General features: G+C 40.3%; 1 protein-coding gene across 1 annotated transcript in view; it reads left to right on the forward strand.

The window, feature by feature from the left end:
• Nucleotides 1-14,083, forward strand: part of POLR3B (RNA polymerase III subunit B) — a 103,495-nt gene that overhangs the window by 20,097 nt on the left and 69,315 nt on the right. The window contains exons 10-12 of the mRNA XM_078449521.2: nucleotides 5,278-5,400; nucleotides 10,157-10,276; nucleotides 12,813-12,947. Of these exons, the coding sequence (XP_078305647.1) occupies nucleotides 5,278-5,400; nucleotides 10,157-10,276; nucleotides 12,813-12,947 (378 nt within the window). The remainder of the gene's footprint in view (nucleotides 1-5,277; nucleotides 5,401-10,156; nucleotides 10,277-12,812; nucleotides 12,948-14,083) is intronic.

The raw sequence follows: 14,083 nt of genomic DNA on the forward strand, positions 1-14,083 counted from the left end.
CACCTGGAAAATATATCACTAGACACATGGACACATTAAAATCAGAAAACCTTTATTAAATACTTTTTTGGCTAGGTAACAAAATTTTGATAAGACCGTTTCTTTCAAATTTATTATGTTGCAAATGTGTATGTGTATTTAGAGCCAACTTAAATCCTTTTTAAAATGGGCCTATAAGTTAGCAATATGCATTTTTAGGTAATGTGTAGTTGAGATTATACAACAGTTCTTGAATTGTACAAATTTAGAAAGCCACTGAGAAGCAGAATTCCATTTTCAGCTACACTTTTTTTCAGACCCTTTTTCCTTTGCTTTTGTAATATATACATGGGTTTTATTTTATTTTTTCTGCTTCACTTACCAGTGAATTGTGAATAGCTTTCTGTATCTGTAAATACAGAGCTACATCATTATTTCTGGTAGGCATTGTACAGAAGTGTGGGTGGTATAATCTATTTAACCAGTTTCTTGTAGGACAACATTCAGGTGCCATTTTTTCCGAGTTTTCCATCTTAGGCACAGCCCTGAATATTCTTCCACATACGTGTTTGTGCATGTTGCTGTCTATTTTGTGAGACTGAACTCCTGGGAATGAAATTATATGTGTTTTTAAAAAACTCGGTGCATGTTGCCAAACTTTCTTCCTGAAATGTAACCTTATATTCTAATCAGCCACGTGTAAGAATTGAAACAACCGATTAAAATTTTTCTGTTTGAATAAACTAAATACATTGGTCGCAGGTAGTCACGTTTTGTGGTCTCCCGCTAGAGGGATGTTTTAAAAGCCTGATGGAACCTTGTTTGATAACTTCTAAGACTTTTCCATCTGGGGAGCAGCACGGGATTTGGGAGAGCTTAGCACCAGACAGACATAGGCCTAGTTCCCACTTCTCCACTTGTTAGCTGTGTGACCTCCAGACAGATTTCCCAGTCTCCCTGAATCTTGGATAACTCCCCTATAAAGTGAAAATTTCACCTGAGAGGGTTGTTGTGAAGAGCAAAGGAAATCACGCATATTTTGAAAAGTGGATGGCCTAGAAAGAAGATACTGTTTCTCTTGCCTTCGCTCTCCTTATGCAGGAGCAAAATAAACTGGGCGACCAGGAAAGTCACATCATTTCTCTTTTTGTGTTGTGTGGCCCTAACACAGACCTTGACAGTCATTAGGACTTGATGGTTGTTGATTGTAACCAACAATTGGCTAAAAGTGACAGAAGCAGCAGGGTTTCCAGGTTTCATGCTGGGTCTGAATATGATGGCTAAAGCTTTTAAGACCTAGATCAGCCTTATTTATGGACTTGAATCACTACAAAGGTTCTCCTGCCCATGAATCTTTTCCCCCTTTACATTTTGAATTCCCAAGTATTCAGCAGTTGCACTGTGATGGCATCTGTAGTCTGAAAGTTTTTACAGAAAAGATCAGATTTCAAGGGAGCTGGGCATTGTTTCTTGGAAACCAACTTACATTAAAATTGTTGATCTTTGAAGAGAAAAAAACTGCGGAGTGAAAGAGGGCTATTACAGTTCTTTTATCTGCTAAGACCACTTTGAGTAATAATAGATTGATTTCTGTCTAAAGAAAGATTAGAGACTTCTGAATATTAGGTATTTGAAGGACTTAATCCCTTCCCGTCTTTCACATGATATATTTCAGCATATCCCCATCAGTGGGCAGGTTTTTCTCTTCTGCTCATTAGCGTCTGTCTTTAAACGTCACACTTGTAGTCACACTTCGCGGCCATCCAAGGAGATTTCATGCCGCTTTTTAAAGAGCATATTCTCTTATTTTTGTTCATCTTATTGCTGATGGCCAGACTGGGTGACCTTCTGCTGAAACGTATTGTCTCTGCTAATTGTTCATAAGGTCATTATGTAGCACTTATTTCTGACTTATCAGGTGAAATGATTTCAGATATCTGGAGTACAAAGAGTTCCATATATAAAAGCTAGTTTTCAGATGTCTAAATTATGTCTGCGAAGCAAAATGGTTGGGCATTTTGCTATCGTTTCCATAGCAATATGCCATTTATTTGTAGCTGTGACATCCCAAGGCTAAACAGTCACAAAATCAGTTTGGTCTTTGGAGCTAGAGCGCTTTTGATGATGACCTGAGTTATCACCCTGTGGTTCAGAGACCCAGTATAGGAAGAGTTTAGTCCTTGTAGAGCAAAGCTTTGCCACTGATGATTCTTTCTGCACATATGGTGTCATTTACCATGTGCTTGGCATACCTTCACTTCATGGCTTAGAAATATTTGGAGGGCCTAAGCAGTCTAAGCACATGTTAGAACACTTGAAAATTTTATGCAGTTATCAAATTACCGCTTAGATTCAGCCTTGGGACAACTTGAAGCAAAAATTCATAATAATGTCAGTGAGGAAGGACTTTTTCATTATTATTAAACACCAAAATGGGTGATGAAGTATATAGTCTCTCCCATTTGGAGATTTCTAAACTAAAAATTAATTATTAAAATAATCCAGGTGGCCTTAGTTCAGAAGATTTAGATGTTGACATGCCTAAAGAAAGGGGGTGGGTCCAGAAAGCTACTGCCAGTTCAGCTCCAAGATTCTTTTTCTGTCCCAGTGAGACCTTGTCCTGCTGTATTATCTGGACGTACTCGGTTTAGCATCTGCCCATATAGCTCTCTTTTAGTGTTTGCACTTTTCCTCTGAGAGGGTAGTGTATTAGTTACAAAGTTTTATTATCAAAGATTTTAGAGAAGGGTGATTGGATTCTACTGCAAATTAGTTGCCCTAGTATTGTTTTTCTTATATTTTTATTCCATTGAAATCCACATAACATTCTTTTTATAAAAATTGTTTTATTTATTTATTTTAGAGAGAGCGCACGCGTGTGAGCACAGGGGAGGAGCAGAGAGAGAGAGAGAGAGAGAGAGAGAGAGAGAGAGACAATCCCAAGCAAACTCCACGCTGTCAGTGTGGAGCCTGATGCAAGGCTTGATCTCCTGAACTGTGAGATCGTGACCTGAGCCAAAACCAAGAGTTGATGCTCAGGCTACTGAGCCACCCGGATGCCCCAGAACCCATATAATATTATTTTGAGATTGACAAGTGGAAGTTAATTTATGTTCTGATTAGCTTTTCACAGAGAAATAGTCTCTTCTGGTATCTCTGGCTGGCTTCTTGCAGACCAAGGAGGAAACATATACAGCTGTCCGTACGGGCCATAGCTGTCAGAGCACATGCACTCAGTGCTTGTTCAAAGGATAATCTAGGGTCTTGTTTTTGTTTCATTTGTTTAAAAATTAGAAGTGATCATTTTCGAGGATTGCTCTCCTTTAATCCATGAAGTGCTGAGTGTCTTAACGAATTTATGTCATTTTTAAACAGTGGAGTTTATGCCTAGCATCGACGTGAACAAATGCATCATTTTAATTAGAGATAAAAGGACATGAAAATCAAAGTATACAAAAGAGATTTGTGTCCTGAGAGCATCTTTATTGTTCACTAAACAAAAAAATGTTTGGATGAAACAAGTTACACGTTTAAAAAGGGGTTTTTTTTTTTAAGTTTCAGTAGTGAATCTAATGCCAAAAGTTGGTCTGTTAGTTTTTGTGCAAATTCAGCATAGTTTCTGTCGTCAGAGATTTGGCAGTTGCTTGCCTGGGTGGCTCAGGCTCAGGGTCTTTCATGAGTCAAGATGTCAGCCAGGGCTGAAGTCATCAAAGGCTGGGCTGGGGCGTGGGAAGGTCTGCCTTCATGGTGGCTCCTCCACATCAGACCTTTCCATAGATGGCTCCGGTGTCTTCATGACACTGCCCGCGGCTAGCTTCTCTACCCACCCCCCCACCCCCACCCCAGAGGAACACTCTAAGAGAAAGAGCAAGCCAGAGGCTGCAGTGCTGTTTCTAACCAGGCTCCGAAGTTGTACTCTGTGGCTTCCACCTTTTTTTCTCTAGAAGCGAGTCATTAAGTTTAGCCCACACTCGAAGAGGAGAATTAGTTTTTTACCTTTCGTAGAGAGGGTCGAAGAATTGGCGAACCTTTTCTAAACCGCTACGGTTTGCCTCAGAGGGGGGACACAGCATATATTTAGCTCCCCGCCCCCCGAAAGCTTCGAACTTTCAGTAAGTTGACATCTGATCCTAAAGCATCCAGATGGAATTTCTGGATCAGAAATTGCTCAGAGTCAAACGGAGGACTGTAGAATTTTGAATCTTCTTGTTACAGAAATGAAGAAACTGAGGTGGACAAGGTGACGGGACGGTAGTGGTTGTGAGGTCTGTCTTTGACCTTGCTTTCGGATGGACACCTGAGATCCCTTGACCTAGAGAGGTGCCCTCTCTGTTGTACTCCGGCGCGTGTTCTCGATGTTCCTTACTGGAACTTGAGATTCAGTTTTCCCTTTCTCCCTCGTGTGTGGAGAACTAGGAACCAGAGCATCGAATCCTCACTAGATAGTTATTCCTGCTTCTGTTTTCTCTGCATAGCTAAAGGAAGAATTTTAATGCAAATATAACTTTTCCCCTAACTTCTAAGAAGCAGATTCTTTCTCCGCCAAGAGAGGTGTAGTGAGATTATGCTCTATTTCTTGATGTGGCAGAATTCCAGGCAAGTGTGTGAAGGAGTGAGCCTTCGTGCCATATGGAATCTACAAAGACCTGTGCTGCCGGCTGCCACCTTGAAACACTTAAGAGAAGCGGGTTTCCTAAACCTCTTGAGTGTGTTTGTAGTGTTTTAAAAAACCTCTTTTTAAACTTGCGTAAAGGATAGCTTGATGTCTCCAGACTAGTGAGGTAAAACATCCTTTAAGAAAAATCCCTTTAGCCTAAATGTGAACGATTTGACAGTTCTCAGAAAAATTAGTCTTGTGACAAAATTAATTGGGGTTCTGTTTGTTTTCAGCAATGTGTATTTTCTGATTAGTGCCCTTTGGCTGTTTTGGGGTTTTTGTTTTTTGTTTTTTGTTTTTGTTTTCAGTTTGTTTTTGTAATTGTGACCAGTGTCTCCACTATACCTTCCTACCTCCTTTTTTCATGATGAAACTCCTAGGTTATTTAAACATTTTAGAAGATGACACACATGCAAAAAGTGCTTGAGAATGTTTGTTTTCGTCTTCCGAATCAAAATTTCTGTTTTCAGGTTCTTCTGCAGCTTGTGCTATGGCTGCCAATGCCAGATGGCACCGTTTCTGAAAAAAGAGCTAGCTTTTGCTTAGAAGTAATACCCACAAACAATGCCGAATTAGCATAAGCAAATGTCAGTGAGTTAACACAAAGCCAACACTCTTTCTATCTTTTCTTTCCTTCCTAGGCCATGGGTGTGGAGAGTGACCAGGAAATTGTACAGATGATTGGAACAGAGGAGCACGTGATGGCTGCATTTGGGCCCAGTCTGGAAGAGTGCCAGAAAGCTCAGATTTTCACACAGATGCAGGTGTGTCTTTTCATGTCGTCCTTTGCTATGAAAGGGAATTGGAGATTTAATGCTGCCCATGGATAAAGCATCGGATGCAGTCACTTCTTGGGGTGTAGGTGTGGGAGGGTGTTGGGGAGGACCAGTAGAGAAGCTTCTTTGACTTGTGCTTTAGGAATTGGAAGAAGGAATTTGCCTTGACAGATTATCAGCCTGTGGTGTCTAACTTGGAAGGGGGATATGTGGCCAAGAGGCTTTTGTTCTGATATAATAGCAAGTGTGCTTTTTTCATTTATTTGCCCAAATGATTTATGATTTTGAACTACAACAACTCCAGTGTAGAAGGCTTTTTTTTCCCTCAGTTCTCCTCAATTTCCCTTTTATTCCCTACTTCCAGTTGCTTTCGGTGTCCAGTGTGGTCTGAATCCCTTTTTCTGAATTTCCAGTATCATCAGCAAGAAAATTCAAGATCAGAAACCCTTTACCAGGGTAGAGCTCTGTAGAGCCTTCATCGACCTGCTAAGGAATTCCTAGTTGGAACCTGGGGATTTTAGGACACAACACTCAAAGATGAAGACAGGGAGATATATATGCTAAACATAAGAAAATGAATTGTACTTCCTGCCCTGGTGACAGGGAGCCCTAATGCCCACATTTAGAATGTTTAGTCCCACATTTGTAAAGTACTTTGTTCCATGTAAAGTGGTGGCCTTACTCATAGCCCTGGGAGGCAGGGATTCCCTGCTATCGAAGCACAACAGACTGTTCTTACATATCCATACGTACATTGTTCTGTGGGTTACTTTCAACAAGGTGTAAATTCCAGGCTGCTTTTTCCTTGTTACCCAGGATGCTTGTAGAGGTAGCATTTTCCCACTTACATCTGTTAGTGTGTGTTGATATTTCTTAGAGCCAGAAAAACATTCAAGAAGGTTGATCGTTGTATGTCAGTGTATATATAATCCCAAGGCACAAACCAGTAGGGATTGTTATTACTGCCTTCCTCTTTTTATGCAGTTAAGTAATAGCTCCAGTTATTGGGCAGGTGGCATCAGGAGAAGTTGTTTAGATCTAGGAGGTTCTATCTGTGGTCTTTATTGAAAACGAAATATTTAGTGTTCATGAATCTTTGTTTCCAACTGGAATTGTACTGTATAAGGGTTCCAAGAACATGAAGAGGAAATGTTAAGAAACACCCAGGAGTTGGCTCAATGTGGGGAGATACACTCTCTCCTTCAAAGCTACGAAATGCTGAGGAAGAGCAGTTTACCTTAATGGTAGTTCAGCGGATTCAGTGAGATCTGTGAACATTCATTTTATAACAGATAGCATCGTTGTTGCTCAAATAACCCTGTAACAGCATGGTGTGGCTTGTGTGAAAAGGCTAAATAGTGGGTTGAAAAATCATTTATTTTTTTTAAATAGGTGCTGACAGAAAGTGTTAGCTAACTGAATGAGAGAAGTTCAGTTAAAGGTGAGGGGAATATACAAACAGAGGGTGTAAGGTTGACATGGTTTGTACTCCGTGTGCTGGACTAGAACATTGATTAATTATTTGCAGCTAATAAGAGGCTATAGAGAAATGCATACTCCGAAATGGTTGGTAAGTTGAACACGAGTTCGGGCAGTGTGGCTATTTGTTGTTCTAAGTGAACGTGGAGCAGATCTGCGGTGTATTCTTCTATAATAGAACTTTTGACAACATGGCACTTAGTGGATTGCTAAACCACCTGCATTGTGTTTGTGTTTAATGCCTCCGCTCTCAGTCTCTCCTCCATTCCTTCTGCCCACAGAGCCTTTTGCTGGGCCTTGGTCACGGATGTTTTCGATCATCCTTGTCAAGGGCTGTGGTATAGAGAGGAGAAATTATTAGCCTTTTGGAGGATAGGATGCACTTGGGGGTGTCATCTTGGCCTAGTCATGACCAGACTGGGCTCTTACCCCAACCCTCACACTATGAACCCTTGGCAACATTATTAATTATTTTAGGGAAGAGCTGACTTTTGCTATATAGAAGGGATACTGGGCTCCCCTGTGTTCCTCTGTTTTTCCCTCAAAGTGAAGGATCTTTAGCCTCTTTCCCAAGGGAACTGGAAGACCAAAACTTAATGAGGACAGCTTAGTTTAGGGACGACTGAACTGCCTGTCTCTTGGCAGTTCCCACTGACCGTGGGCTTGCTTTCAGTAGTTACTCGGTCCCCACTTGCTGCTAGGTCCCTGCAGCAAGGCTTGGCACAGTCTTAGTTTATCATCTGCTCTAACGGATGTTTAACTGAGAAGATCTTGGGTCTGATGTCCCAATCTCACCACGGAGGAGTTCTGTTCAGTTCCTGGCCCTGAACCAGTCAGTAGGAATCAGAGAAAAAGATGACACAACGTCTAGTTGGAGAGACATACCCATAAATAATCAAATTACGGTGTGGTCTGAAGTGGAAAGAAAGCACTTAGTTCTTTCCATAAGGAATTCAAGTAGAGAAAAAGGAGTAGGGTTAGGAAGGCTTCAGAGAGGAAGTGATACCTGAGCTAAGTTTTGAAGCACAGAAAAGAAATTTCCCAGACATTCAACTGGGGACAGGAAGTTCAAGATAAAGAATCAGGAATCCTAGCCCTCTCTTCTAACGGAAAGCCAATTTAAAAAAACAAACAAACAAAAAAGTGCGTTCATTTGTTGCTACAGAATAATAAGAACCACATCATCTTCTTCTTGAAGAACTTTTTATTATGGGAAAACCTCAACACATACAAAGTATACAGATTAGTGTTATGAATCCTCATGTGCCCACCACACAGCTTTGATAATTACAAAACGCTTTGACATTCTTGTTTCATGTAAATGTCTACCTACTCCTCACCAGTTATTTGATTAGTTTTTAATACTTCATTTTTATATGTACATTTCAGCATACATAAATTCTAAGTCTTAATTGCACAATTGTGCATAATTTTTATCAGATGTAGAATATTTTTCCATTACCCTGGAACGTTCCTTCATGTCCCTTCTTAGCTACTTTTCACCTCTGTCCTCTGATTTTCTTCCCCACTGTTCTGATTTTTCACCACAGATTAATTTTGCCTGTTCTAGAACTTTATAGGTGAAATTATGCAGTATGTACTTTTCTGTGGCCAGTTTCTTTTGCTGAGCGTACTGGCTGATACTCATCCAAGTTGTTTTTATGTCATTTATCCACGCAGTTCCATTTTATTACTGAATAGCATTCCATTGTATGAATATACCACAGTTTATTTTTTCCTGTTGATGGGCACTTGGTTGTTTCACTCGGGATGAATAAAGCTGCTGTATGCATTCCTGTACAAGCCTTTGCCTGGACACTTCAGCATTTCTCTTGGATAAGTACCTACAAATAGGATTGTTGGATCAAAGAGCCATTGTGAATATAACTTTTTATAAAGTTGGAACTGCCACACCTCTTTCCCAAGCAGTTGTACCATTTTGCAGTCCCACCCCCCCGTGTGAGAGTTCCGATTGCTCCGCGTCCTCACCAACATTTGGTCTTGTCAGTCCTTTTAATTTTAGCCATTCTACTAGGCGTTTAGTGGTGTCTGTACCATTGTGGTTTTAATACGCGTTTCCCTGATGACTACTGATGCTTAACACTTTTTCATGGACTTACTGACTGACTTTCTTGGTGAAGTATGTTCAAATATGTTGCTCGTTTTCCTCGTTGAGTTGTCTTTTTAGTATTGAACTTAAAAGTCCTTTAAAAAACATTCTGGATATAAATCCCTTGACAGATTTATATATCATAACTTTTTTTTTTTTGGTTTGACTTACAGTTATTGATTTCTGTCCTGTGTAAAGAAATTTCTCTTCCTCCAAGGGCAGGAATATAGTACTAGTATTTATGCTTATGTCTAAAATCCACTTAAACTAATAATTTTATTTGTTGTGAGGTAGAGGTCAGAGTTAATTTTTTACTTTGTAGCTGCTTAATTGCTTCAACACCATTTGTGGAAAAGATTTTCCCTTGTGGATTGAATTGCTTTGGTACTTTTGTCAAAAATCATCTGACCATGAAAGCATGGGTTTATTTCTGGATGTATTTTCTTCCATTGATCTATTTGTCGTTATGCCAGTATCACACTGCCTTGAGTACCATAGCTTTCTAATCAAAAGTAGGTAATGTAAATCTTCCAACTTTCCTTTTTCAAGAGCACTTTAGCTATTCTAGGTCTTTTGCATTTCCAAGTAAATTGTAGAATCAATAGATTTTTGGTCAGTTTGGAGAGAATTGTAACAGTAAGCCTTCTTAACACTATTAAACCCTCCCAGTCCATGAAAATGACATAACCCTCCATTTACTTAGGCTTTCTTTTCTCCCAGCAATGCATTGTAGCTTTCAGGATAGAGGTCTTAACATGATGTGCTTCCTTTTTGAGGGAAAAGAAGCACAGCTCCAGAATGTTAACTGTGGACAGTGGTTCTCTCTGGGAGGAGGATTGGTGGCTGCTTCATATATGTAATGCATGTGTGTATATACGCATAATCTGTTCATTTGTATATTCTAAATTTCCTACAGTGATCATGTATCAATTTTGTAATAAGAAAACTATAAAATAAGGGAACCAGTGTATTGGACAGCATATAATGCTTTTTGTCATTGATCTGTGACAAATGTTGATTTTTGACTAAACCTCATGCAGCATTCTGTATAACCAGAATCCTTGTCTTTTTGCTTATAGTGTTATGTATGGGTTGGTGTTTAATAAATTTCCTCTAGTGGTGTCATTCAAACATCATTATATTCTGTTTTTATAGGCGTTAAAGTATATAGGGAACAAAGTAAGGAGGCAAAGGATGTGGGGAGGTGGACCAAAGAAGACCAAAATAGAGGAGGCAAGAGAACTCCTGGCTTCTACCATCCTGACGCACGTCCCAGTGAGTAGCACTGAACAAGTGTGAGCTGTGGTCATTGTGGGGTCCTTGTGTTGAAGAATTTTGAATATAAGTTTACATTAGTTAAAATCTGGTTCTGTAAGAAAAGAGAGACTCTGAAAAGGACTGGACTGCCCCCATGGAAATAATCTCCCATTATCAATGGTTTATTTGTACTTTGGGAATGTTAGTTGTATTCCATCATTATCATCCTGTTTACTCTCTTGTGGTTCTTTTGATCTAAAATTACAGTTTTTTATATTCATGCCTATATTAGTGCTGCTACTAGATTTCATGGTTTTGAAGGGCAGAGATGGTGTTAGATGTTTTTTTTTTTTTTTTAATTTTCACATATATTTCATACATATATATACACATACATATGTGTGTGTATTTATATATATGATATATACGTATCATATATATACATATACATATATATGATATATATGTTTTTATTTATTTTTGAGAGAGAGACAGAATGTGAACGGGGAAGGGGCAAACAGAGGAGGAGACACAGAATCCGAAGCAGGCTCCAGGCTCTGAGCTGTCAGCACAGAGCCTGACGTGGGGCTTGAACTTATGACCCATGAAATCATAACCTGAGCTGAAGTTGGACGCTTGACCAACTGAGCCACCCAGGAGCCCTAATGGTATTAGATGTTTTCAAATGAAGCAAGCTTATAGGGCCTTGCTTATTTATTCTTTTTATTGTAAAATACATATCAAAATTTACCATCTTTAAGTATACAGTTCTGTGGCATTAAGTACATTCTCACCGTTGTGCTACCATCATAGATACTTTTTTAAAATACTAGATGGTTTATCTCCTAGACCTTGAATTTAATTTGATTTGATTTGGTTTTAAGTTTATTTATCTTGAGAGAGAGCATGCAAGTAGGCTTTGCGCTAATAGTGATATGGGGCTCAAACTCACGAACCGTGAGATCATGACCCGAGCTGAAATCAAGAGTTGGACACTTAACTGATTGAGCCAGCCAGGTGCCCCATAGACCATGAATTTTAGAGTTCCCATTGTCCAGCCACCTTTACTTACAGTACAGATTCTCCAGTCCAGACAAGCTGGATGGTTTGTCTTGCCACCCAGCTGGTTAGTAGACAGAGAGCTAGAATCCATCTTTTGACCCTGGAACCTGTGCTTAATGCAGTTGACCCTTGAATAAGACGGGTTTAAACTGTATGGGTCTACAGAGAAAGACAGATACCGTATGTTTTTACTCTTATGTGGATCCTGAGAAACTTAACAGGAACCCATGGGAGAGGGGAAGGGAAGGAAAAAAACAAAAAAAAAGGTTAGAGTGGGAGAGAGCCAAAGCATAAGAGACTCTTAAAAAATGAGAACAAACTGAGGGCTGATGGGGGGTGGGAGGGAGGGAGGGGTGGGTGATGGGTATTGAAGAGCACATCTTTTGGGATGAGCACTGGGTGTTGTGTGGAAACCAATTTGATAATAAATTTCATATATTTAAAAAAAATAAAAAATAAAATAAACTGCATGGGTCCCCTTATATGTGTTGTTTTTTTCTTTCACTAAGTACAGTGCAGTACCATAAATATATTTTCTCTTCCTTAAGATTTTCTTAGTCACATTTTTTCCCCTCTTATTTTATTGTAAGAATACAGTATGTAACAATCAAAATATGTGTTGACTGTTGATGGTATCAATAAGGCTTCTGGCAAACAGTAGGCTATTAGTAGTTAAGTTTTGGGGGAGGTAAAATTTGTGCATGGATTTTCAACTGTGCAAGGAGTCGATGCCCCACATGCCTATGTTGTTTAAAGGCCAGTTGTATTTACTTTTTATTAATTTACCATTAAACAGAGATTGGCCATGAGGGATGTGGGCCATGAGGGAGTAATCATTCCTCTCCATTTACTATAACGTTACCCTTTCTAAGTGATAGAATTATTTATTAGACATTCTTACTAACCAAATACTGTAGTCTGGCTTATAATGAGTGTATTGTTCATGTGTATTCACGAAAGATCTAATTCTAGGGTTACATACTCTCCCTTCAGGAACTGATCATAAAGGAAAGTCAAGGGATCAGTGGAAGTGGACAGTGATCACCGAAATACATTCAGATTGGATTTTCTTATTTTAAAACACCTTGTTGGCTAAATAATATACAGATCTCTGATTCTGCCATTTGTATGTGTTTTGACTAATTCAAAGAATTAGAAAATTCTTAATATCAAAACTAGGTCTCAATAGAATTTTAAATTCTGGATGACCATTTAAGTCAGGACAGCTACAGTGAGTGTCTCTGGCTCCCCACTGCTTTTCCAGGCAGCCTCTCTGTCTCCAGCAGAGACAGAGACAGTCTCTTGGACTGCCTCAGTGCCTCAGGACCCAGGGAAAGGAAGTGGTAACTGCGAGTCCATGGGCCAGCCCAGGGAGGGTGGTGGGCTCCACCTCTTTGAGGGAATGGCATGAAATGTACGGGGAAGGAAGGAAGGAGTTGATAGTGGCTAATGTGCATTGTCTCAGAAATTTTCTCTAACTCCTAAATTACAGGTTAAAGAATTCAATTTCCGAGCAAAATGTATCTACACTGCAGTGATGGTGCGAAGAGTGATTCTGGCCCAAGGAGATAACAAAGTGGACGACAGAGACTATTATGGTAACAAGCGATTGGAGTTGGCAGGACAGGTGATTTAATTACTTTATGTCAGCAGGCCTGAGCTTCAGGTGTAGGTGTGGGGTTCAAGGTTTTTCAAAGCATTAATGCTTACTCAGAATCCCAGTATTAAATAAAAACGGAGCCTCTCTGGCCGAGGTGAGGTACAAGGGCTTATTTCTCTACCTGCTCTCTCTTTCCCCGCCTCTCCTCTGGGGGATTCGTAAAAGTTTGCTCTGTAGCACAAAGTGTAGACTCTAGCGGGGTCCCTGATGATCTTGCCCCACTGTACCTTTCTAGCCCTGTCTCATGCCAAGGCAGGCCACTTACGTCTTCCCAAACACTCCATGATGCTCTTTCATCCTTCCACACCTTTGAGTTCTGCCTTCTGCCTAAGTTGCCCCTCTCCCGTGTCCCTTTACCCTCCCCCAACTGAGGAGCTGCTGTCCATTCTTCATTCTTGGAGTCACCCTCTTTGAAACCTTCTGTGAACCCCAGGAGAAGTTAGTTGCTCTGTCTTCCAAATGCCAAAGACACTTTGTTCAGGTCTTTATTTATATGCTGAAGTCTACATAATTCTTTACCTGCAAGCTTCTTCCCCCCTCCCTAGACAGTAAGCTCATTGGGTACAAGAATAGTTTATATTCATCTTCCTAATCCCCCTGTAAAGTGCTAGGCACCAGAGATGCATTGGTGAGTGACACTCTCTGAGGCATCTGCTCTCAAGAGTGCATTTTGGTAGGGGAGACAGTGAACAAGTAAACAGCAAAGAAATGAGATGATATTAAACAGTCATATGTGTTTAAAGAAAACCCCGAAATAGGCTAATGTTAGAGAGTTGGGGTGTTGGTGGAGGCAAGGCATGTTACTTTAGTCAGCATGATTAGGAAAGATCTCTGAAAAAAGTGCTGTATTTTAAGCTGAGCCCTCAGACATGCCTCTGAGAATTGAATGAGAAGAAACCAGTCTCAGGCAACCTTGGGAACTGCATTCCAGCAATAGCCCTTTGCACATGTGCACAGCCCTGCACAGTTCCAGCACCAGGGGGCTGGAGGAGGATCAGGGCAGCTGGAGTACATGAGGCAGTGGGGCTGGGGGGGGGTGGGGGCAGGGAGGGTGCAGAGGACATTGGAGAACTAGTCTGTGGGCCATGGAAGGGGTTTTGGAT

This window comes from Panthera onca, chromosome B4 (genome assembly GCF_046562875.1).
Source record: "Panthera onca isolate mPanOnc1 chromosome B4, mPanOnc1 haplotype 2, whole genome shotgun sequence".
In the NCBI taxonomy this organism is placed as follows: Eukaryota; Metazoa; Chordata; class Mammalia; order Carnivora; family Felidae; genus Panthera; species Panthera onca.